This window comes from Colias eurytheme, chromosome 4, assembly GCF_061535395.1.
Source record: "Colias eurytheme isolate Ceu_HAF_F1 chromosome 4, ilColEury1 Martin Lab GWU primary, whole genome shotgun sequence".
In the NCBI taxonomy this organism is placed as follows: Eukaryota; Metazoa; Arthropoda; class Insecta; order Lepidoptera; family Pieridae; genus Colias; species Colias eurytheme.
In genome coordinates, this window is record NC_142983.1 from 3,230,904 (window position 1) to 3,256,730 (window position 25,827).

General features: G+C 33.1%; 2 protein-coding genes across 2 annotated transcripts in view; one reads left to right on the forward strand and one right to left on the reverse strand.

The window, feature by feature from the left end:
* LOC149908821 (uncharacterized) overlaps positions 1-25,827 on the forward strand; it is a 52,732-nt gene that overhangs the window by 19,974 nt on the left and 6,931 nt on the right. Inside the window, exon 2 of the mRNA XM_090120424.1 lies at positions 5,088-5,237. Coding sequence (XP_089976550.1) covers positions 5,183-5,237 — 55 coding nt within the window. The 5' untranslated portion in view covers positions 5,088-5,182. The remainder of the gene's footprint in view (positions 1-5,087; positions 5,238-25,827) is intronic.
* LOC149908822 (uncharacterized) lies at positions 18,263-21,317 on the reverse strand. The gene has a single exon (XM_090120389.1). The coding sequence runs from the start codon at positions 20,330-20,332 to the stop codon at positions 18,566-18,568; it is 1,767 nt and encodes a 588-aa protein (XP_089976515.1). The 5' UTR covers positions 20,333-21,317; the 3' UTR covers positions 18,263-18,565.

Below are 25,827 nucleotides of genomic sequence, written 5' to 3' on the forward strand. Positions count from 1 at the left end.
TATTTATGAATAGTGTAGTCACGAAGCATTCAATGGAGAATGCGTGGGTTTTGTTCTCTCTTGTTTGTTTTATAATGTTTATATAATTGGAATAGAGAATTAAGTGTATTCATTGTCTCAAAGAATCTTAGAGGTATGATGCAAACAATAGATTTTGTGGCATACATACGTTATTTGATTTTTGATACCAGGTTTTATATAACAAATCCCAAAAAAAAATATTTTCAATCATATTTGTTAATGGTTAGGCTGTGTAGGTGTCAATATAACTTAACGAAAAATAAACACAGCGATAAAAACATACACACCTTAATCGTAGAAAAGGTACGATCTAGCTTTTCCAGGTAAAAAACCTTATAAATGTTAAAAGTAATGTATTCTTGAATGGTGTGTTTATGTCAGGAACATACGAGCCTAAGTACCTACGTCCCTCCGAGCTCCGGTCTGATGTTTTACGAAAAATGCACAGAATTTTGATTAAAATAAACATAGCCAACCTTTTAAACGTACTCGCAGACCTTTTACACCAATTTAAACTACGTTTAAAGCTACTACGAGGATATAATAAGCTTTAAATGAGCATGACCACAAGCTTATACGAACTCGCTCCACTGAAATAGTGTAGAATGAAGTTATTTTTAATTTTAAACAGATTAAACCATTTAGGACTTTCAGGTTATTACATTAAAATTTATTTTAGCACGAAACGTAACTGTGTTATAATTAAAATTACAGGAAGAGAGTTTTACATTTATAAAGCGTTCAAAGAAATTATTTAATAAACGTGTTTGAAATATGTACATTGTTTTTGCAAATAATATTATATTCAACACAATTATAATAACAACGCAAATATTTAGAGAAATTCGCACAACCTGTGTTATTCATCGAACGAAAAATATGTATTTTCAGGAAGGTTTTGTAAGAACCACATTGAATTTAGTACTTATCTACTTTCACAATAAATTGTCGGTTATTTTTAAATGGTTTGCATCCTACGTGGAAAAGAATTACTATTAGGTAAGCCATAACGGTTCATAATATTTTTTGGTATACAATTTATTAGTTTTAGACATAAATTATAAAAAATTAATAGTTATACAGGTACTTTGCAAGATAGTTGAAGGTATACGCCTACAGGATATCAGATGACAGGACGATAATACATAGATATATGTTTTTATAACAATATATTCCGTAAGCAAACAGCTTCCCTCGAGACTTCCGTGTGTTTTTCTCTGAATACACATTTGTTTAGTAGATACGTACGATACGTCTGGTACGTATTTTTCTATATTGTACTCTTCTCTTTTTATTTTCAGTTTACTTTTATCTTCCTTGTTATAACCTAACGGGATTATAATATGTAAGAACACATTTATCAGTGTTGAATTTTGTATCTATCGTGTAAAATTACGCGTGTAATATGGCATGCTTCGAGTAAGGTAGTGCCTAATTTTAGTAGTAAGTATTACCTACCCAAAGTTAAATAATAATAATTCATAGGAAACTATTTAGGAATTCGTTTTAGAAAGATGTAAAATCGAATAATAGTAAAATATTTTCCATTTGTATGTATCCAACAATTTTATTCCAAGGAAATTAAGAAAGAGAGCCTACCTAACACACGCTTGTAAAAACTCTAGTACTTTTGAAATAAAAACATAAAAAAATGCTCAAAAATAAATATATTTATATCGCTTTTAGTTTTTGTACTAAATCAAGTTTTAATGTAGACCAATGCAACTCTACATTTTTCACTTGAAACTATGTTTTTCATAAAACATTCATGGATTAAACTTAAAATTAAGTTTGGACTAAATAAAGAACAAGTAAGTATAAAGTTTTATAACACTTATCGCAGAGAATAAACTTCTTTTTAATTGTTGTAAAAGTGGTTATTTCTCAATGTTCTTTAATATTTTATTTTAGTTCATCTATTGTACTTAATGTACGGAACAATTGAGACTAGAGAGAGAAGAATATTTAATCCGAAAACTTCCTTTTAAAATAAGATAATATTTTATTTTTTTAATTCGTCTAACCAACCTTCGTTTGCCTGTAAATTATACAAATATTATGATATCAGAAGCTTTTTAAAAATTAACAACATTGTAAATGATAACACCAAAGTGTTGTTTAACTTCGAAAAAATATCTTTACAGACCTTTCTTCCGTCGATATTTATCAAACATGGTACACAGACTGTCAACTGACATGACATAATTATAAATCAAAAGAATATTATAAAAAACTCCAACCGTCTTGCGCTAGTAGCGCGAAAAACTAGATTCGAAAAATTCAACGCTATAAATCAACCATCCCGTTTCTGACATTAAATTCCAATCACACGTTTGTCCACGGTCAAAATCCGCCACGATTGTTACGTCAGGAAATGAAAATCTGTTACAATACGTCCCAAAAGATACGGCCAAGTGGAAGATAATATATCGACGGTTCATTGAATAAAACGTCACATCGTTGGGTTCGAACAGCTATCACATTACACGGGATGGATGGGATAAGAAAGTTTTAACGTATCGCATTTTGAATATCGTTTATCCTGCTTAAATTATATGGAAAATAGTGATAGGAAAAGGAAGCGGAATGATTGGATACAGTCATGTTACATTCGATAGTGAAATAAGTCGGTGTATGCAAGAGCGTAATATATTCATTAATAAACGAAGGTAGGGCAGGCAGTATACAACATGATTTAGAGGAATCATAGTGTATAACCGTATTTGTACTTGTCCGCGAAGAACTGATCAATCAAACAGATGGGGAACGCAATGGTGATTGAAATAGTTGGTGAAGTTTCCCTATAGAATAGTCATACTCAATCATTACTCAATCCTATACGGGAATACAAACACCTATGTTTTTACTCCAATGTATCTCTACAAATATCTTTTTATTCTAGTTCATACATCCCCATTTTACCATAGCACAATATTGTCACCGTACAATATACAAAACGAACTACAAATGAATTTTGCATACAATTTGAGTTTTGTACGACGCGAAATACAAAATTTTATTCATATTGATATTAGTTTCACACGTTACCGCCCGAGGCGCTGTATTAAAATGTTTTAAAATGAAATTCTCTCTCGCAAGAGAGTAGGTGAAAAATCTCATGCTTAGTCCTCAGGTGTTGTGAGTGTCAATAGGAATACATAATTAAATTCAGTTGTATAGAAACATAATATTATCTTGTGGAATTTTTTTATTTCAGTGTGGATTGTTTTTATATTTTCCTTTTCAAGTGTTGAATTTTGAGTTGTTACTAGGTATGTGTTGTAGAGTAGGCACGAGTAGGTACAATGTTCATTTGGATTTAGTTATGCGGTTTTTTTTTTTTTTTTTTTTTGGTAACGGGGAGGAAATCTTCAAAAGATACTCCCTTTTGGGGGAAAAAGAGAGCATGTGGGATTCTTACCCACTAAAACCTCCTCGACGGCCAAACCCAAAGCATGATAGCGGGGACTCCGGGATCTCTCGCAGAACGCACCAGAGCTCCCGCAGCTATATGCCAGACTACGTGGCTTCCCTGCCTCATTATCGACTACCCAGAGTAGGTAGGACAGTCACAGGACCGGGAAGGTGTTATAGGTGGCTCAATACCCCCTTGAACCACCCTCGGTCCTAAACTACCAGTGTAGTTAAGTGTATAGATGCGAGTAAGTAGGTAGGTTATGAAAATTTTCTGTACTTCTTAACCTTATTATAATTATTACATGTCTACATGGTTAGTACTTGTGACCTATGTCGTAGTGATTTTTTCCGTGTAATTTGTAAACAACTTTCCATCAATGCTTAATTTGCTCCTGTAGATAATATTATAGGTATAGGTAATCGAACACAGCAAATATTTTTTTGTAATACGAACTAGTTTTTAATAGGCTTTACCTTACTGAGCATGCTAACCTGAAAGACCGCATCTTCGCTTACCATCAGGTGAGATGGCGGTCAAATGCCTGAGCAGCGTGTTTTAAAAAAAAAAAAAAAAAAAAATATTAATTAAACTGTTTATGAACCAACAATAAAATGATATTATTTCGCTAGTACAACTTTTTGCTTAATGGCAATTAGGGTGTAATTTAATCCATGTCTCGTTTAGATACTGAATATAATAACTGAACCATCAATTAACGAAGGTTCGAGCTAATTAGTGCTAGTCATTATAATAATATCATCATCGTAAAGGAATTATGGTTTGATTATTTATTTATTACTGTGATACTAATAACGCTGTTTTATTGAAGGTTGAAATGCTTGGTAATTTAATTTTTTCCATGCTTTCTGATTGGAAATTAAGTCATAGGTTGTACACGAAAATTTATTTACTTATTTAGGTTAGGTTAATAATTATTTTAATTATAAGTGTTTTGAGTATAAATTTAGCCTATGTTCTTTCTCAGGGTCTAAAGATTGCTTTAGCCTATGTTCTTTCTCAGGGTCTAAAGATTGATTTAGTGCCAAATTTCATCAAAATCGGTCCAGTAGTTTATGCGTGAAAACCATACATACATACATACATACAAACCTTTCCTCTTTATAATATTAGTATAGATTACAAGATTTAACTCTAAAAGCAATTGAAACCAAAATACCTAATTAATTCTAGGGATTAATCAAGATAAGAGTTTATGGTTGAAACCTGTAGTTATATTTTAGTCTCTTAATTTTAATATAGATATCTATCATACTAATCATTTAAACTATGAATACCTAATGTGTATTAGTAATTAGTATACCTAATGCCCGCTTCGTCACAGTATAGAAAAATATAAATTCTATCTTTAACTAGCTGCTCCGCGCGGTTTCGCCCCCGTAGCTCCACCCCTATTGGTCGTAGCGTGATGATATATAGCCTATAACCTTCCTCGATAAATGGGCTAACTAACATCGAAAGAATTTTTCAAATCGGACCAGTAGTTCCTGAGATTAGCGCGTTCAAACAAACAAACAAACAAACAAACAAACAAACAAACAAACAAACAAACAAACTCTACAGCTATATAATATTAGTATAGATAGAATACATTCAAGCCACAGATAATAATCATACCATCTTGTTACAGATCTATTGAGATGTGGTGATCAAAGGCAAACCAACAATAACCAGTCTCAACTTTTGAATGTCATGTGAGTGCAGCAGGAAGATATCGAAGGGGCGATGCCGCCTTTCCGCTTTTGGTCTCTACTTCTTCTACTGTTTATTTTTGAAAAGGGTAAGCAATTTGGTATTTTATTAGAAAAATTAAAAATTCCGTATTTATTGTATTAGCTTTAGCACCGAGTACAACGGACAAATTGTTGTGTGATTTTAATGATTATATTAAACTTTAATAACGAAAATTAAAAAGACAAAGCTACCACAAGTATACGGAACTATGAGTTCTTGTCCCAAAATAAATATCAATATTACATTACCATTTATAATCACAATCAATGAGAATTATTCAAAGCCACGAGGCAATTATCGTTTACATTGATGTTGAATGGAACTATATTATATAGATAGTATAAAATGTCTATTTTCAGATTTCAAAAGCATGTAGATAAAATCTTTAATACCTACGTCGCATGTGGGAAGATGTTGATTGTGTTTAACATCTTTTGCTGTATTTTTCCAGCTTCAAGTATATAACTCACGGGCATTTAGCCCACGCGCATTTCAAACATTAACACAAAGAAGCCTATTTTTGGTTTTCATTGATAAAGGCGGCAAATGTTTTGTTATGTTTCATGAATGGTTCATTTCGAAAAATCTGCGCTGGGTGTTTACTGTTTATTCCTTTTAATAGAAGGCGGATAAACCTACGTTTTACACCAACATTTTATTGATGGTAATTTGTACCAGGGGAAACTTAATATTGTGATATAGCCAAGCCAATTTGAGTAAAATCAGTCTTAGTTGGGATAAATATATTTTTATGCAAATTGTTACCAACTTCAACTCTTCAATGAAAATTAAATAATTTGATTATTGTTCATATTGTCATTATTGTTCCTCATTATACGTTGATTCAGACTTAACTTTTATAAGAATGCTACAAAATTTTTATTCATAGGTAGTAATAATCAGATATGAAAATGAATACTTCGACTTCTGCTGCTATATACAGAAGGAATGAATTGAAAACGCGGACATTTTAAAGTAGAAAATAGGAAACGAGAGGTAAATCCTAATCTCGATGTATTCGTCGTTTCGAATAGCCGCGTATATATTAGAGTAGCTACATACATACGGATCTCTTCAAATGCTAGCTTGAATTAGAGCACGCAAATTGACGGATAAATATTTATGAGAATTGCAGCAAGGCTGCGGGGAAATACTAGTAAATAATGGAATTTAATTATGCATATTGGCGATACGTTTCCAAATGTGTAAAATTTTATTCATTCAATTCGACATTGTTTGGTAAATACTTCGTGTGTGTTTAATTCGAATGGATTTCATTGAGCCGAATAGCACGAATCTGACCGCAAAAGTGTTATCGTTTATTTAAAATTATAGTTGTTATTTGTTATATTTTTCGTGAGAGATATTTAATACGTTGTATTAAATTATTGAAATGACAACGTGAGGCAATTATATGATAATTTCTGTTCAATTCATGATTATTGCTTTTAAGTTGAGTAATGCCACTAGCATAATATAATACACATATATATATATGGGTGATTATACAAAAATGGGGTAACTTTTGAGGATATTTTGTTTACTATATTTTTTATATCAGATTGTTACAAATTAGGGTGTATATGATAGCTAATCTAATGAATATATTGTTCCGAATCGGGCCAACCAGTTTTTTAAGTAGATTGTGAGATATTTTAAATTTTCTGAAATTGGCCTCCAGGGGACTGACGAGGCTAACATGGTACTGATAAAAAACACAATTTTGTAATATTCTTAAAGAAATTGAATGAAAATTACTACAAATCTCTCAGTTTTAATAATGGCACATGTCTTTTAAGTATTAAAATCACTTAGTTACGTTTAAAAATGATAATTAATAATATGTGATACTGGGAAAAAACAATGTCTCAAGTTTCAAAACAGCCTTCTGACATTTAACGCTACGTGAATATTCTTACTCTCTTACTTAACTTTTTCTACTTTGACTTAGTTTTAATTGATATTTCAAGTAATTCACAAACAATAGAAACAAAAAACGGCCAAGTGCGAGTTGGAGTCCTAAAAAACCTATTTTTTATTATGTTTGTAACTAAAAATTTACACTTTTAGCAATTTTTCCTTATCTGTGTTATAAAGACGTTGCTATTTTCCAAGTAGAAGTAAACTATATAGCAGTTTATAGTAGACTGTATACACTGCAAGCATCCTGTGTGTTTTTTTATTCCCTTGCGAATATTTAATTATGCGGAAATTTGCAGTATTAACGGATGTAGGTATCTTTTGATTGCGTTGCGTTATAAGTTTGATTTTTTTACAGCCCCAAGGGTTCTTAATCTTGAGTATCCAATATAAATTTCAGATTGATACCTCCACGCGTTCCAAAAAAAACGTCTTAACAGACAAACGGTCAACAAAGTGATCCTATAAAGGTTCTGTTTTTTCCTTTTGAGGTTCGGAGCCCTAAAAATCTACCAATATTTATGTTAAAAGTACTAATTATAGTAAAATTAAAAACCAAAGTCTCGAATGAAAGTCTCATCTGAGTTTTCATAAGAGCCCCTTGACATTTTTATAATGTTATTAAGTATATTAATTAACTTTTATGTTATTATGAGGTAATTTTACTTCACAGTAATATACGTATACGTATTTATCTGATAAATATAAAAAGCTATGCCCTGAAAGCATCAAAATCAATAATTAAAATAAAATAAGATCTTTTTTAATAAAATTATTAGTAGTTTGTTTCAATAGCTCTTTTCTTTGCTACTTTTTCTTAAATGTTTCTTCCCTAGTCAAATTCAGGTTCTTTTAGAGTGGCGCATGATGTTTTAAACTGAAATATAAAATAGAAATGCTTATACCAATAGCAATCAAGATAAAAGTTCTCAAAAACGACAGAATCATCAGTACTATGGGGTCGCGTCAGTCCTCTGGCACGATATCTGACAAAGGACTGATGCCAGCGGATTGATGAAAAGGGACTTAATATGAGGTTATAATCACAAATTATGTTTTTTTGCCTAATTTCTAATATCAACAAACTATATTTTTACAAATCATAGTTAACCATTTATAAATGAAAATAAAAATCGGATTAACAATAAAATAACGACTCACCATAGGACTGAAATGTTGACTGGCGCAACAAGATTTTAGAGGACAAACACAACCCTAGCGCTGGTACAGTTATGACGGCCGTCAAAATATGCGGTGCACAAGTAACTTCATTACCAACATTAATACTTAGACAGGGATTTGACCTCGACTTGGTGATATTTAGCGAGAATTTCGAATTTAAAAAACACACAACGGACTGACTAGTGAAAACGATGACAAAGTTTAATTTTATTTTTTAAATAAAATGGAAAACATTGCGTTATGAAATTTGTAGTATATAATACTATGTACATCAAAGATTGTAGTGTTTTTGTAAGTTTTCTTAAATCGATGATAATGTTTAAACGATACTCACTTGATTGTTGGTTTTCGGAGTTGTGACATGCCAAAGTACTGACATTTGAGGTATTAATTTATTTTTTTTATTCATTTGTATTTTAAATAAAGAAGTGAAATTGAATGACCAAATAAAGGACGCTTCATTGTTTTAAAATAGATTGTTATTTGAATAAAATATAATAAGACTTTGTTTAAATTGGCTGATGACATCGAGTTACCCCATTTTTGTATAATCACCCATATATATATAATACATAATACAATACAATTGTATTATATAATATATATTGTATCTATAGCTAAGAGTCAGTGTTATATTATATTACTGTTGAATATTGCACACCAATATTTTACGAATTCTAGCAGAACTGATCTTTTATTTATCACTACTTGCTTTGAACAAGAGTTCAAATTAAAAAAAAAATAGTTCAATTATTTATTTTCTGTGACAAAAGATTAAACTTTCGATCGTACAAAATATTAAACAGAATCAATAATGCCACTATTAGGAGGCATGTCGGTTAAAATAAAGATAACGCGGGCTATTCACATACCTGCAGCAGGGGCAGTATTGGAACTGCACCCTTAATTGTGATGTGTACAGGCAAGCAGGGGCAATTTAGTGAACAGCCGAAATTGCTCCGACCGCCGTGCAACCGATATTGCCCCTGCGGCAGGTGGGTGAGTAGCTGGCTTAAATAAAGCGCGTGTTGGCGATATACAAATATTATTTCAAGATATAAAAACAGGAAATAAATGGTTAACTTTGTATTTTATGGGATGAAATAAAATGTATAGTTAAGTCTTTATCATGCAATGTATTATTATTATGTATTTTCTGACTATACTGAATTATTATGATATGAATTAATTATAATTTATTAAAATTAAATGCGTCTATTTCCTTTATTTCTCTCAATACAAGTGCTTCGCAGTCGAAATCGTGTTTTTTTGCTAATAAGATTTTTTTTAAACGTCAAAGAAGAAGTTAGCATTTGTTCTATGCACGTACCCTTGGGATTGAAAAGTTAGTTGGGATACAAATTTTAAATTGGATTTGTATATTTGATGGGATCTCAGGCTCGGGAAGCTTTCTAGATAATTTATGTATAGAATAACTATTTCCTTAATTATTCGCATACGTAGATACATGTGATACAAATAGTTACGAAGTATCCAGAAACGGCTGTTTGGATAATATATTTTTTTGAAGTGAAACTTATTTAGGCGCGTTTAGAGTAATATTTCAAGGTCGCGTCAATGGCAATACTGTCACGTCATGGAGCAAGGCCACAATTATGGTAACTTTGAATCTTGCCAAAGAAGTCCCCTTATGACACGTAAACTTGGCAATTTAAAAAAATTATGAAGCCTTTCCAAATAGTACTGAAGAAGATATTCTCTTTTCATTAGAATATTGTAGATAGAGTTTACAAGATTTGTGATATTTACATAAAATATAACCTCTTCAATTCTCTTGAAACGCCCTCAATTAAATATTATAATGCCAGGAGCCAACCATTATAATAATAATATTATGTGTGGGCTGATCATTTTAAGTAGGTATGTCTCCAAGGAGAAGGTATGTTTCTTAGAATATTTGAATACGAAATTGAGAACTTTCTTACGATAGTTTTATGCATATTACATATTTTATTGAAAAGCCCTTAATGGCCACTGAGACTTGTCTGGAAAGCTCCCTTTTGCTCCTGTATACAATCCACGTTAATATTTAAGATTATTATTTATTCCAAAGTACTATATGTTATCATATAAATTGTAATTTTCCGTTGTTTGATTTCTACAATATAAACTTGTACCAATTTAAGAGATTGAATAATTTAGATACAAGTTATAATTTCCATGCATGTTATTGCTTTTTTTTTACAAAATCCAAGCAAATTACTATCTATAAGCGGAGTTTCTCCTTTAAGTGATATTGAGAACACCCTTACAAGGTTCATTTGTTTCAATGGAAATAAAACGGACGTTCAAATCGGAAGACTTCAAACTCGAAGTGAAGGTAAAGGCGGTGAAGGTACCTACCACGCCCTAATCGTTCTACAAGTCATTATTTTAAATGCTATCGTGTCAATGGTAAAATACCTGAATAACAAAAAAGAAGTAATAGATGTGTATTTAATATAATTTTAATTGTTACTGTGTCGATGGCGAAATATCTGCCTTTAAAGTAAAAAGACAGACGGATCTTTTATATTTTAAATATTCTTTTATATATAATATCTTTTATATTAATTGTTAACAATGATAAACTAAGGAATTGAAAGTAAATAAGTAAAAGACTAAAGCTTATACTTCTGACCGTATTTGTGACCGTAAAGCCCGTTCCCCGATCAGATAGTTAAGCTTCAGACGCAGGTGTATTTGCGAAGCTAAATCACTTGGTAGAAATGAAAAGGCCTATGAAGAGGAAATTGTTATCTTTCTTTATAACAAAAGATATATTTTATATCATTAATTACCGCAGCACACAAAAGTAAACACGTTTCTTTAAGTTTATAAAGTACCGATATTATGTTACGTCTGTGTTTAAAATATGATTTATTTAATAGATATTTTTAAATTTGTATTCTGCTTAATTATTCAATCAATTTACACATTACAGCCTTGTTACCGCCATTATTAATAAGACATATTATAGGCTATAAATATTCCTATCATAAATAGTACAAAACAGAAGAAAGACAGACATTCAATATTTCCCAAAATAACATCTGACCATTTAAAACACAAACCATGTTTTTCCAAAGACTTTAATTCAATAGAAATCTATTAAGCAGGTAATTGAATCCCGAAATAGATATCAGCAATCGACGCCAGTAAAAGTGGATAGATCTTTAGATGTCACTTGCATAAGCTCCAGTGTGCCGGAAACCATATCGTGAAAACTAATCGAGCGGTACGAAAAAATGTGCCACGCTTCAATTTATTACCAATTGTTGTGTATGCCGTTGTAGTTTTTTGATATATCGGTGTTTTTTTTAATGCAATGTAAGGAATTATGTTAAACATACAACATTTATTATGTATCAGGGAGTAGGTCTAAATAGATGTAGAGTTAGAACAATTACGTAAAAATAATTTATAGATATGACGGAAGAAGAGGCCCAAAGGCTATTTTTAAAAGGAGTGACGTCAGCAATTCTGACGTCACCATCATCAGAGCAGGCGCTCACACTCGAAGTAGAACGCCTGTGGGTATTTTTACTGCCTTTTTAATCTACGTGGAAATTATAGAGAGAGCTCCGAACGCTCCGACGGCCGGCGAGTGAATGTGCTCTGTGCCGTCGGTCGCTCGTATTTAAAGCAAACAATGACTCACAAGAATTAGTTTGAGTGTTGCCACTCGAATTTTTACAATGAATTTTCATCAGTTTTAACAAACATTAATTATTTCGTGAATTTAATTATTTCATTAGTGGTTGATTAATGAATCAACCACTTATTTAAAAAGATCAAAGTAAACTTTAGCTAGTTATAATTATTTAGTAGTTTGAGGGTAGTCGTTTATCGTCGTTGCGCCGACACGGCCATACTGACAGGCGGTGCGCGCTCTGCACCAGCCTCGTTGTAAATGTCTCGTTGTAAAAGCAGGTCACTAATGCGCTGGACTGACCAAGTGAAATCTGCTATAGGAATTTGTGTATCAGACTGCACCAGACAGTCTAGTAATAGGAAGACATGGCGGGAGATCGTGCGGAAAGCTGTGTCCGCCTCCACTACCAATGTGGATGTCTCAACGTGAGCACGACCACTCTGCCAAGAGTGAATCGACAAAGAAGAAGAGAACGATTCTCGGCGTATTTTGTGTCGGTTCTCGGAGAGTCTCGAAGGTTCTCGTAGATTTCTCGGAGGTTCTCGTAGATTTTAAGTCTAACACGGCCATACTGACAATCGTACGTCCTCGTACGCCTTTTCTCGTATTACAACACTACGGTAGTTCATCTCGGGATTTCAAAAACACACTGCCTCGGCCACACTGACCTTTCAGAATACTGAACACTCCACATGACAGACACAGTCCGTTCGCGTATCATGTGATCAACACCTACTCATTTGTGATATAGGCAGATTCTCGAAGGTTCTCGTAGATTTCTCGGAGGTTCTCGTAGATTTATGCTTATCACAAAGAGAGGCGCAGCTCAGATAACACACACAATTCCTTCGATGAACTACACTCCCGTTACAATTATCCACGTAACAAACTTTTACTTTACACAACGCACGAAAAAACACAAACGCCAGTATGCCGTTACAAAACTACGTAAACGTTAACATTTAAAAATAGAGAGCTTGAATTCTATCCAACTTCTGATGACGGAAGAAGAGGCCCAAAGGCTATTTTTAAAAGGAGTGACGTCAGCAATTCTGACGTCACCATCATCAGAGCAGGCGCTCACACTCGAAGTAGAACGCCTGTGGGTATTTTTACTGCCTTTTTAATCTACGTGGAAATTATAGAGAGAGCTCCGAACGCTCCGACGGCCGGCGAGTGAATGTGCTCTGTGCCGTCGGTCGCTCGTATTTAAAGCAAACAATGACTCACAAGAATTAGTTTGAGTGTTGCCACTCGAATTTTTACAATGAATTTTCATCAGTTTTAACAAACATTAATTATTTCGTGAATTTAATTATTTCATTAGTGGTTGATTAATGAATCAACCACTTATTTAAAAAGATCAAAGTAAACTTTAGCTAGTTATAATTATTTAGTAGTTTGAGGGTAGTCGTTTATCGTCGTTGCGCCGACAGATATTATAGAGATAATAGCTTAATATAAGTTTATTTATTATAAAGAGATTGTATCAATGATATTATGCCTTTTGAGCAAATGAAAATGAGCTATAAATATAATGAAATAGAATCGCTAAGAAAAAATTATAAGTTTGAAATTAGCATTGGTACCTTATAATTTTCTTTGTTCCCTCTGCCAGGGACACATGTGGGTTTAATAATCCATCATTCTAATAACCAAGTTTGGTAGATGAGACATGTCTTCAAGTTTCTGTTTTTATAACGATAATATGTTACTGTCATCTCGATATTCTGTTTGGAACAATGAGTAGGTAAATTTTGAATTTCAATATATTAAATTTTTGACTTGATTTAAATCGGTTTCAACCACATTTTTATGTTCACATTTTTGAGTTATGGCTACCAAATAACCGCATTTTTATATTCAAATCATGCTTCAAAACTCTTAAATATTTCCATGCATTCTCTAACAGATCCTAGTACATAGTCAATATGAACTACATGAAAGTTTAATAAAAATGTTTAGTGTTCCCGGCATTTCCATTACAAGCAGTGCTGCCGTCGGTATGTTCGCTATCAACACAAATATTTCATATATGGTCAGTGGAAAGTAATGAAAAGTTGTATTGTCGTTAGACGATACAATATACAGGGGAAAATGAAACATCTTTACACTATTAGAATGATATATTACATGATATGAGTATGATAGATAGAGACACAAGATATTGAGAATCATTATAATAGTATTAAGCTATTGCATAGCTTCTATCGCGGGCCTTGAGCGCGGGGACCGCATCGAGAAATTCCGTAACGAAAAAACCTCACGCTCCCCACTCCGACGGACACGGAGGTGTGGCTTGAAGGCATGCTATGTAATAGCTTTACCGCGGCAGTCCCCGAGTGCCACACGTCTTTTTTAAGAGTTATACAATCATTCAAATAGGTACCCTGTGTAATAATAATACAACTTGTGTTATACAATCTTCTTATACGGGGCATTTCACGCCAAGCGGACACAGATTTCAGGGTCAGGTTTCAGATTTCGGTTATATTTTAGTATGTTACACCTGTATATATCCTCGGTATGTATACGAAAAAATTTTGCATTTAGAAGCTTAGTTTTCAAAATACAGGTCTTTGAAGATGTCAGTAAGCGCGAGGTATGGGGGACTTTGAATGTAATTATCAGTTCAAGAAAAGTAATTTTTAAATAAATTGATGGCTGAATAATATACCCCATGAAATAAACTTTTTATGCTCATATTTCGAATTTCGAATTTATATTAAAATTCGTTAGAAAAATAAAAAAATATTTTTCTTTGTCATTTTTTACAAACTTTGCGTATTTTTAATTTTTTTAAAGATCATTAAATAAATAGCTTATATTATGCTTAAACTTCATGCAAAGTTCTAGAGTGGTCATCGCAGAAGTTTAGAAGCTACATGTATTATAATGTCGAAGCGCGGCAATATCCCCATACTAGCGCTTAGTTGGTTAGCGCACCGTACTGCAGTATTTATCTCATTATAGTTAGCTCGACATCGTTTTTTTTCGGTATTTTCAAACAAAGCACCAGTTTATTAATAAGTTTCAATACAATCGTTTTCTGTAGCTATATTCTTATCAATTATTTAAACAACTTCATAATAATATACACATTCAACAAAAGTACGTACTTTTGATTTACCATTACTTACTTACTTAATTTACCATGACGTGTTTTGATGGAATGCAATTCAATGAAAGCAGTTTCCCGGAAAGCTGTTAGTTTTTGAAACGAATACATAATTAATTTTCCTGGATAAAGCTGCAGTGAGACTAATTCGTATCCATCTGTTTCAAAGGTGAATAACAATAAATTATATTACTTATTAAGAACACGACACAAAATTGCTTTCACACAAATGGAAAGAATATTCAGGTCAGAAGTAAGTGAGGCAAGAGAAATTGATATTCATGGGAAATAATGTTATTGAGTCGCGGAATTGCTTTTTATACAATTTCCCTAGAGATTGCTGCTGGCAATAATTTAGTTTAGTCATTTTTCAGTCTTGAAAGTTTGTCGAGCAAGCTTCGATGGAATAGTTACATGACTTCCGATATCCCGAGGGAAGGGAAGATGTCAACTAATAAATTTATGTTTTCATAGCTAAATATTTACACACAAATGATGACTATTGAAACGTTTGCGAAACAATAACCAAAGTACTATATGGAGGGCTGGTTCTATCGGCTGCTACGTTCGTTTGCAGTGTACCTGCTCGAATAAAAACTAGCCTATAGTATTTTGTCGCTATGAATACCTAATCTACATACACAAAAAAAAAATAGTTTTGGGACTGATATACATATACTTCGATACTTTAAGCACGTCAAGACATTGGAGGACCATTATTTAGAAATGGATCATTTTGATGGAATTTTGAAAATTGGACGCGTATAAGGAAAAAGCCAATTTAATAAATCTTTCTTTAATCGTATCTGTCTTCGTCGTCATCCCCATTATTTTCAGGAAAAGTTAAAATCTTGCCCGAATCTCATGGGGAAGATGAAGTTGGACAAGATCTATAAAATATATAAAACCTGTAAAATATATGAAACAACTAGATTTCCGCCCGCGGCTTCGCCCGCGTTTGCAAAGGAAAACCCGCATAGTCCCCGTTCCCGTGGGATTTCCGGGATAAAAACTATCCTATGTGTTAATCCAAGTTACCCCCTATATGTGTGCTAAATTTCATTGTAATCGGTTCAGTAGTTTTTACGTGAAAGAGTAACAAACATCCATACATCCTTACAAACTTTCGCCTTTATAATATAATATATTAGATATCGTCTATAGTAGGGCCTTGGGTAAGGATAGACGGACGGATAAAGCTACAACCTTATTTAAACTGGTACCTAATGCATATATTTTTATATAGCCTACTAGACTGTAAGTACTAAGGCATTTCTATGAAACCAACTAAAGAAAAGCGAAAGTTTGTGAGGATCGATGTCTGTTACTACTTGATCTTGCTGAACTTTGGCGCAGAGACTGACTATTGTCACTGTATTACAGCAATGGTTACTTTTTATGTGAGTGACAACTTCAAAGGTGGATCTGGAGGTATTAGTTGGTTATTTAAAATAAATTAGTCTTCATTGAATATTACTAGTTTTTCTATTTGTGACTTCTAATTACGCAAGAAATTATGAATAAGGAGATGCATTGCATTTCTCAGATTATATAGATAATTTGAACAGAAATTACCATTGTTTTGCGTTATGAAAATTCCGGTGTAAAATACTATGATAATCTCTTTTTGAATTTATTCAAATTTAAATCACAAACCATCGACGATAAAAAAGCATACAACAATAAGCAATAAATGCAAGCTTGTTTTTAATTTTAAATCCGCGTCAACTCAGTCAGCGACAATGAAAGCAAACATCAGAGCATTTCCAAAATAATTACACGTCGCATATTCCTCGGTGACCTCTGAAATTGCGGTCTGCTCTGATTCCCTTGCATTTGTAGTGCTGATGCAATCGTTACAATGATAATTAGAAATAACATCTACTATAAGCCTACCTTTTTAGTAATACATGGTTTAAACTACTACTACATAAGGTAATTACTACAGATAATAAAATACTGTTAATACTTACTACTTATACTTACCTTATACTACGTAAAGATGGCTTACGACTGAATGTTTCGTTCTTTTTTTTTAATTTTACAGCATTTTTATTTAGCAGATGTTTTTTATTTTGTAAACGAGCAGTTTATCGATAAATTATTTCCTTCAGATTTGCACTTCAAATTTGCAATCAGAATATGTAAAATGTATAAATAGATGACATAATATGTAGAGTTATTGATCATAATAAGAGTAGCATACGTTGTTTACTACATTATGGGAGTATATGAAGAAAATTACCTACAGCAGTCTTCAAGTTTACAACTTACCATCTAAAATACAAGTAAACAAATATTACATTGAATAAATATAAATCAGAGACTGAGCAAGCTATTTAATGAATTTAAAGATATCAATCTTTGGAAGAACAACAGATTTTATTAGATATTACGGTTTTATGACTGACAGGGACTTGTGATAAGCCACTACCAACAGAAGATACTAAAATTGACTCGATTCGGGTCTTTTATTTATTGTTAACTAACTGACTCATGTTACTCTGCCTGCTTTCAAGAGTAATGTTTTCTTTTTCTATTTTTTCTATATATTTAGTAAAAATTAACTAAACACGCATTAAATACGTTAATTTATTTTTCCTTGTTCTTTATAACAATATTTTATCTTTATATAATATATTATTTGTGCATGTATTTTAATTTTTAAGTTCATACATAAAATCGTGAAATGTTCATACATAAAAACGTGTAAACTTTAATCATAAATGAACTGAAAAATATTTCAGTTCATTTATGATTAAAGTTTACTGTCATAAATTAAAACGTATTTTCCTTAATTTATACCAAGTATTAAAAGTTTAAAACTAACTTCGTGTTAAATTATTAATCCAACTATGCGCAATTCTGTGAAACTATTCGAAGCAGCAATTTCACACGCTCACTGGTAAACCGTGGCTTGCTGTGACAAAAACCCATGTGCAGGATTATAGATGTAGTTATTTGAAATTTTATAGTTTAATTTATCTTTAAATAGTGAAGCATTTTATTTTGTTTTCGTATATTATCTAATTAAATTACCCTGTAGATCTCTTGAAATAATCAACTATTTGTTAGGCGTAATAAGAAATGTTAAAGAATATATTTTAATCGCATCAAGTATAAATTGTTTATCACATAATATTGTTTGTGTCTGTATTATATGTGTGATGTAATTATATTGACCGACCCGCGAAGGCGCAAAAAAAAACCGAAATTTACTTATTAATAATTTATTGTAAAAAAATTACATGATAAATTATTCCTAACTTAAACTATGTCCCTCCCGTTCGATGTTGGAACAAAGAGTGCTCGTCGTCCACGGCGGAGCAGCTACAGCGTCGCGGTGGCGATGATTGCCGCAACACTCTCTGGAATCGCAGGTGTGCGCGATGTCGCAATTGCTAACAGGTGCAAGTCCTTCTTGGGTGGCCCCATGCATCCTCTAATGGTTAAGGCGTGTATATACAGTACATAACACCTCCCTCCTGAAGTTCAGCGATTATTGGCGGGCAAGGCTCGTTAATATCGCTGAAATTTCACACTCCGCCGATTGATGTTCTATTTCTTCTCTTTGATTACCATGAACACTCGTAGTAATAGGCTTTGATGTACGCACTCTCCGTACGACGTACCATGTCACTAGGGCAACTGCACTCGTTATTAATATAACATATATCGGTATGATGGAAGGCTGCATATAGAGAATCTCGTATCCGTTGTTAGTACTGATAGGCATTTCCATTGATATAGCTCTGTTACTAGCGTGTAATTTATCCAAATTTATCGAATTCAACTTCAGAACTTCTTCATCTGTATTATATTGGCTGGAATCTGGCAGGTTTGCAATTTTCATTATCTGTCCTTTGATATGGTCTTCTCGATTGACTATCTTGAAAGCCTCCGTTTGAAGAATGCAGTTTTTGGGTATTGTGGCTAAGTAGCTTCCTTTAATGACGTCATATTGATCTTGCGAGCATGATAGGTGAATTTTTGATGGCTTGGGGAAACTGATGACGTAGTGGGCGTCGTCTAATTTTTCTAGTGCGGGTGCTCCGAGCTCCACAGGCGTGAAGAGACAAGATGCGACGACTCGTTGCGTGGTAATAAGGTGATACACGCAGTCATTTTTGGATCGATGATGGTTCAGCTTGTCCTCACATAGATACCCTAGGCCATACTTCGGGCATTCTGCCTCCATGTACATAAAATCCTCGTCGTGAATTGCCACAAAAGGATAGGGTGGAATTAGGACTTTACTATCTTTATTAGGAACTATGGATAATTTAAATAATTCAAAGGTAGCAGGAAGGACAACCGGGAACATAAAAACTATAACTATATTTCTATTACTATAATAATAGCCTAGTTTAACTAAATCAAAATATTCTCTATAATTAACTTGAGGGATTTGATCTTTGCCATAAAATTTGTTTAACTTATTTAACATTTCTTTTAGTGAATTTGAATTGAACATAAGATGATGCGTACTTTTCGCACGAATAAAACCTAATAAATTTTCTAATCTATGTAATTCCTCAGATATATCATCAATGTTATCTGATAAAATTGTTACGCGTTGAATTAAATCGATGTATATAGTAATGTTTAAATTATTGGCCTTTAAATTATTTATAGCTATTTCAATTTTTTCCTGATTTTTAATTAAGTTGTTTAAAATGTCAGATTGTTGGTTTATCCAATCTTTACTGAGGCTTATATGATTATTCATTTCTGTGACCAATCTATTTTCTTTATTTTGTAATAATTTAATTGCGGTATCATATTTAATTGCATCCGTATAGTCTAGGTTACCAGAAATACTTTTTATTACTGAACCTAAACCATCTATGAGACCTCTCTTTTTGCGATTGGGTTCAAAAGTTTCTAACTGATTTGATAATTTAATAATCTTATAATGCAGGTGTTCGATATGTGAATTATAAAGCGAAAATAATCTATCGTGCAAATTAGGTGTTAATGAATTTAATTGATCCTTTACTATGGTTATACTATCGCGAATATCTTTTAAATTAATAATTTGCAAAAATGAATGATAATGAGTGACAATTCTTGCAGTTCCAATATTAAATGGTAGTATACCGGGTCCATCATCCAAGCTACTCAGGGTGGGATCCTCCGCTTGAATCAGGCACAGGATCAGAGGAAGGATTCTGTAACAATTTAGGTACCCTCTTAAACCTAAATTTAGCAACAGTGCCATATTTCTTCTTAGTATAGATATGAATAGGTAAATCAGCCGGTACATCTGTTATAGGGATATCTAGAATTGGGTTCTCCGCGTCAGTATGAACTGTGACGGTGTCGGAATTTGCTTTAAGAGTATCTGATTTCGAATGTGCAGTAATCTTAATTGAATTGGAATGACCAGTAATTGTATCTGAACTTCTTTTTATTAATGAAGGTGTTGTCTCTGTTGGATTAACCGCTAAAGAATCTGTTTCCTCATTATTAATTTGAATTCGCGATAAAGCATCGGCGTTACAATTTTGTTTTCCCTGCTTATAAATTACGGTGTAATCGTATTCGCTAAGTTTGAGCCTCCAACGTGTGAGACGGGAATTAGGTTCCTTTAAATTCATGACCCATTGAAGGGGTCTATGATCAGTTATAATTTTAAACTTTCGACCAAAAAGATAAGGGCGGAAATATTTCGTTGCCCAGACAATTGCTAGTAGCTCCTTTTCAATCGTACTATAATTAATTTCGCTACTATTAAGTGTACGTGAAGCGTACGCAATTGGTTTATCGGAACCAACGGGGCCTTGAGAGAGTACAGCACCGATAGCTAAATTCGACGCGTCAGTCGTAAGAATAAATTCTTTATTGAAATCAGGATACTGAAGAATTGGATCGTTCATTAATAATGTTTTACACCTATTGAAACATTCAATGTAATCTTTAGAAAATGTTATCTTTGAACCTTTTTTTAAGCATTGTGTCATGGGTTTCGTGATTTTAGCGAAATCTGGTATGAATTTCCTATAATAACCTAATAGACCTAGAAATCGTTTAATATCGGTTGGAGTTTTCGGAAGAGGATACTTTTGGATGGCAGATATCTTATCTGGGTTAGGCTTTATCCCATCTTTGCTAATAATGTGACCTAGATACGCGGTTTCGAGTTTAAGAAATTCCGATTTATCCATCTGTATTTTAAAGTTGGATTCACGCAATCTCTGAAACACTTTCCCAAGATTAACGATATGCTCCTGTAAAGAAGTGCTAAACACTATTATTTCATCCAGGTAGACAAATAGAATTTTGCAATTCTCTCAGTACATTATCCATAACTCTTTGAAAAGTAGACGGACTGTTCTTTAGACCCATGGGCATTCTTAAGAATTCAAAATGACCATGTTCTACACTAAAAGCAGTTTTTGGAATGTCAGCCGGGTTCATTTCCACTTGATAAAACCCACTTGCTAAATCTAACGTTGTGAAGTATTGACAGTTACCCAATTTACGTAAGACATCTGTAATATTAGGAATCGGATATTTTTCATCCAAAGTTTTCTCGTTTAACTTTCTAAAATCAACAACTAAACGCCATTTAACTTTGCCGGATGCATCTGCCTTTTTAGGTACCACCCAAATAGGAGAGCTCCATGCTGAATCTGATGGTCTAATAATACCCTGTTCTAACATTTTACTTATCTGATTCTGTACTTCCTGCCTATGAATAAATGGATAGCGGTAACTTTTCGTATAAACCGGTATTTCATCCTTAGTTCTAATAGAATGCTTAATTTTATTCGTAAATGTTGAGTTTTCTCCTTCTATATAAAATACATCCGCATACTGTGTACATAATGACTCTAAATTTAAACGTTCCTCATTATTTAAGTGATCAGTACGCAAGCGAGATAATACCTGTTTCACACGGTCGGACGAACGTTTGGTGCGCGTGCACTCGTTATTATAAACCTCGGCACATACCGGTCGATCCATTGAAAAAATTACATCATTACGGGTTGGATTAGAAATTTCCACGATAGCGCGATTGCTTTTCGCCTTCGTTAAACATTCAGAAATATGACAATTACATATAATTTGTTCCGGTATAATAGCGTCTCCATTCTCAACATCTACGGGCAATCTAACTAATTTACTACTTCCTGCGGGTATGACGTCCTCATAAAGATTAGCGTTCCGTGAGTCATATACTAATAACCGATTCGTAGCATAGCAAGTATTTAAAGTTTTAGTTTTATAATTAATGGATGCTTCCCATTTATCTAACAAATCTGAACCTATTAAGCCGTCGAAATAATTGTGAAATTTATAAACGAAAAATGTGATATCGTCAGGGTCATTAAATTCAGGAAAACTAGGTAATGTTATAGAATAATTATTACGTGTTACAGCATGAACATTACTTACTTCAAAGGGATCATAATTAAGAGTAACGTCAGGAAAATATCTCTGTACTGCATCAGGGCTAAGAAAAGATTGGTTAGCTCCAGTATCAATTAACAATTTAAGTGGAGGATTATGAATTTGAATATAAGGAAGTTGACGTTGCGTGTGTAGATTTAATTCTATTTTGGTTTTTCTAACTTTTGGTGGATTCGGAAAATCCTGATCGTGTTCTGAACGTACGTCACACGTTTCATCAGAATTTTCAGGTGCGTCTGTCTGTTCGTAATGTACATAAGGTTCATATTCCGTACAGTAATATTCATTATTATAATAATCATCTTCATAAGGATATAAATCGGTACAGTAATAATCTTCGTCACCTATATATTCATTATGATTCATCTCCCTAGTCTTAAAGTAATTACTCGGGGGTGAATTGCCAAATTTTGACCAATCATGAGCGCGTGCAAAAGGTGTCGGTGGTAAAGTCTTTGTCACGTAATGGCTAACGCCACTCATAGGATGCGGTTTCGGTTGCGCGGGATGTTTAGGCTGTAATCTGAACGTATTGCTCTGCGGGTTATAGTTAGGGGGTGCAGCGCGGAAAATTTGCATAGTACGAGTTGGACGTGCTGGTCCGTATGGTTGAATAAAATTTGATGGCTTAAATTGCGGTCTAAACGAATGTATAGGCTGTAGTTTAGAAGATATAGGTTCACTAAAATCATTATCATTATGTCTATAAAACGGTTCATGCGAGTACGGCATTCTAAAAGGTACGTGGGGTTTCCTATCAAAAGTTTCATTACGTTGTTGAAGGTATAAAGTGCTTTGTTCTTCATTAACGTATTCTAATGCCTTTTCAATGGTTGCGGGGCGCATGCAACGTATGCGTGAGCCTAACGGATCTCTTAAACCACGTAGGAAAGCCTGTAGTGTTAATTTTTGATACAGGTCCCTTTTTGCCTCACGAGTAGTAACGACTGTTTCATGTAATGCTATATACGTCATTATGGTACTAAAAAGATGCTGACATCTTTCATAGAACTCTTGAGGAGAGCTACGACCTTGCGTTAATAAGGCTAAATCGTTATAAAGGGCGGTCTCATCTCTATGGTCAGAAAAGTTATTAACTAATACGCTTCTAATACCGTGCCAAGTAGTAGGTATACCATTTGCATTAATAACTCGGGCTGCGGGCCCAGTAACTTTATTTAAAATACCATTACATAACGCGGCAGTTTTTAAAGTATTTCCGGGATCTTTATCTATAAATTCCTCAGCTAATTGGTCACTTAAATGTATAAATCTTGTTAAAACGTTAACATTACCATCAAATTCTGGCAAAAGCCTAAGTGCATTAAAAATTTTATCCAAATCTGACATTTTAAATATCTGTATTACCTATATAAAATATATTAAATTTAATTAAATTTATTTACTTCGTTAAACTAATATAAAAATTAATAATCTTTACTTAATATATTTAAATTTAAATTATTATAAATGAATTAAATGGTAAAATTTGAAATTCAATTCATAATTAATTAATATTTGAACTTATTAGTTTTTTATCAACGTAATATAGATTTATATGTGAATTTTACAATTGATTTTATAAAATTCGAAAATTAATTCGTAATGAATTAATATTTAAACTTATTAATCTATATTTGAATTTTACAAATTGATTTTGTAAAATTCTAAAATTAATTCGCGATGAATTAATATATTTTAAGCCTACGCACTACAGTTCCTCGGTTCCCGTGAATGGGTAATCTAGGAAAACTTACAATCTAGGAGTGGCAAGTCACTAAGAGAATTAGTGTACTTACAGGATTTAAATTTCGGCCTTTCTTGCAGTATCAATGTTCGGATACCCTTCGCGTTGCGGTGGCCAATGGTGTAGGTTCTGGATCCCCGTCGTCGTCCCTCCGATGGAATAGCGATACTCGATGCTTGTAGTTTCGCGTTCCGAGAGACGGCTCTCAAGGATTATCCACAAGACTGCGCCAATTATATTGACCGACCCGCGAAGGCGCAAAAAAAAACCGAAATTTACTTATTAATAATTTATTGTAAAAAAATTACATGATAAATTATTCCTAACTTAAACTATGTCCCTCCCGTTCGATGTTGGAACAAAGAGTGCTCGTCGTCCACGGCGGAGCAGCTACAGCGTCGCGGTGGCGATGATTGCCGCAACACTCTCTGGAATCGCAGGTGTGCGCGATGTCGCAATTGCTAACAGGTGCAAGTCCTTCTTGGGTGGCCCCATGCATCCTCTAATGGTTAAGGCGTGTATATACAGTACATAACAATGTTGTTCGAGCTTTTTATAAAAAGACTACACTGCAGGCGTTATAAACAGTTAAAATAAAGGATTAACTGTGTTTATTTTTACAGTCCCCTTTCCAATCGTTCGTGGTCAATAAGTTCGTAATTACCACTATACCATATACAAAACAAAACGCCAATCATTCGCTTACCTGAATTTTATTGTTGTGTAGGTATATTATAAGCACTTTCCCGCTTTTTCAACACGAGTAATCCTTATAAAGCTTATCTGAAAACCGCTCGTATTTATAGTCACATCCTCCGACGAAGTTGTGTATTTATAGTAACGTCTTCCGGCCGTTCTCTATTGTCGACTCGTGAAGCGTAGCGGACACCTACCGGACGTGAAATGATGTGATGCGACGTCATATACGTTGATATAACGAAATTTGCATGGATAAAACTTGTGGATAGTGAAATGTACTAATAAACGTTCTATACAATGGTTGTTAACTCTCTATTTTTTATCAATATCGTTATAGGATTTCGTATGGCTGATAAAAATACATAAATTTGTAATCTTAATTTATAGTGACAACATCTTACAAGTCTTAATAATTTTCTAAAAGTTTCATTCTACATTTTTACAAGTTTGTCAAGTTTTACAAGTCAAAGTTGATATATAATTGATGCTAACAATTCGTTATTGTTATTATTTTTATATACAAAGATCGGTATCTTTAATTCTTTAAAACAACTGTATACAGCAAAACTTCGACAATGTTAAAATGCATACTTCAAGAGCTTTCATGTAGTTTTTACAACATATTATTATTCGACAACTCGTGATATCGTTTGTAACGTAATAATAACGTAACCTACAAATATTAAACGTATACAAAATATTATGTACAAACACAAATGCAAATTACTTTTAAATATATGGTTTTAGAATATCACAAAAAAACAAAGTTACCTAGAGCTTACTTTGCTTGTCTACACTAATTTTAACGGATAAATTTTAACCAAGGATTGAAAAATCGGCCCTTATTCGTTTTATAAGGTCATAATAAAGTAATGAAAAATAAGGTCTATTTGTCATTA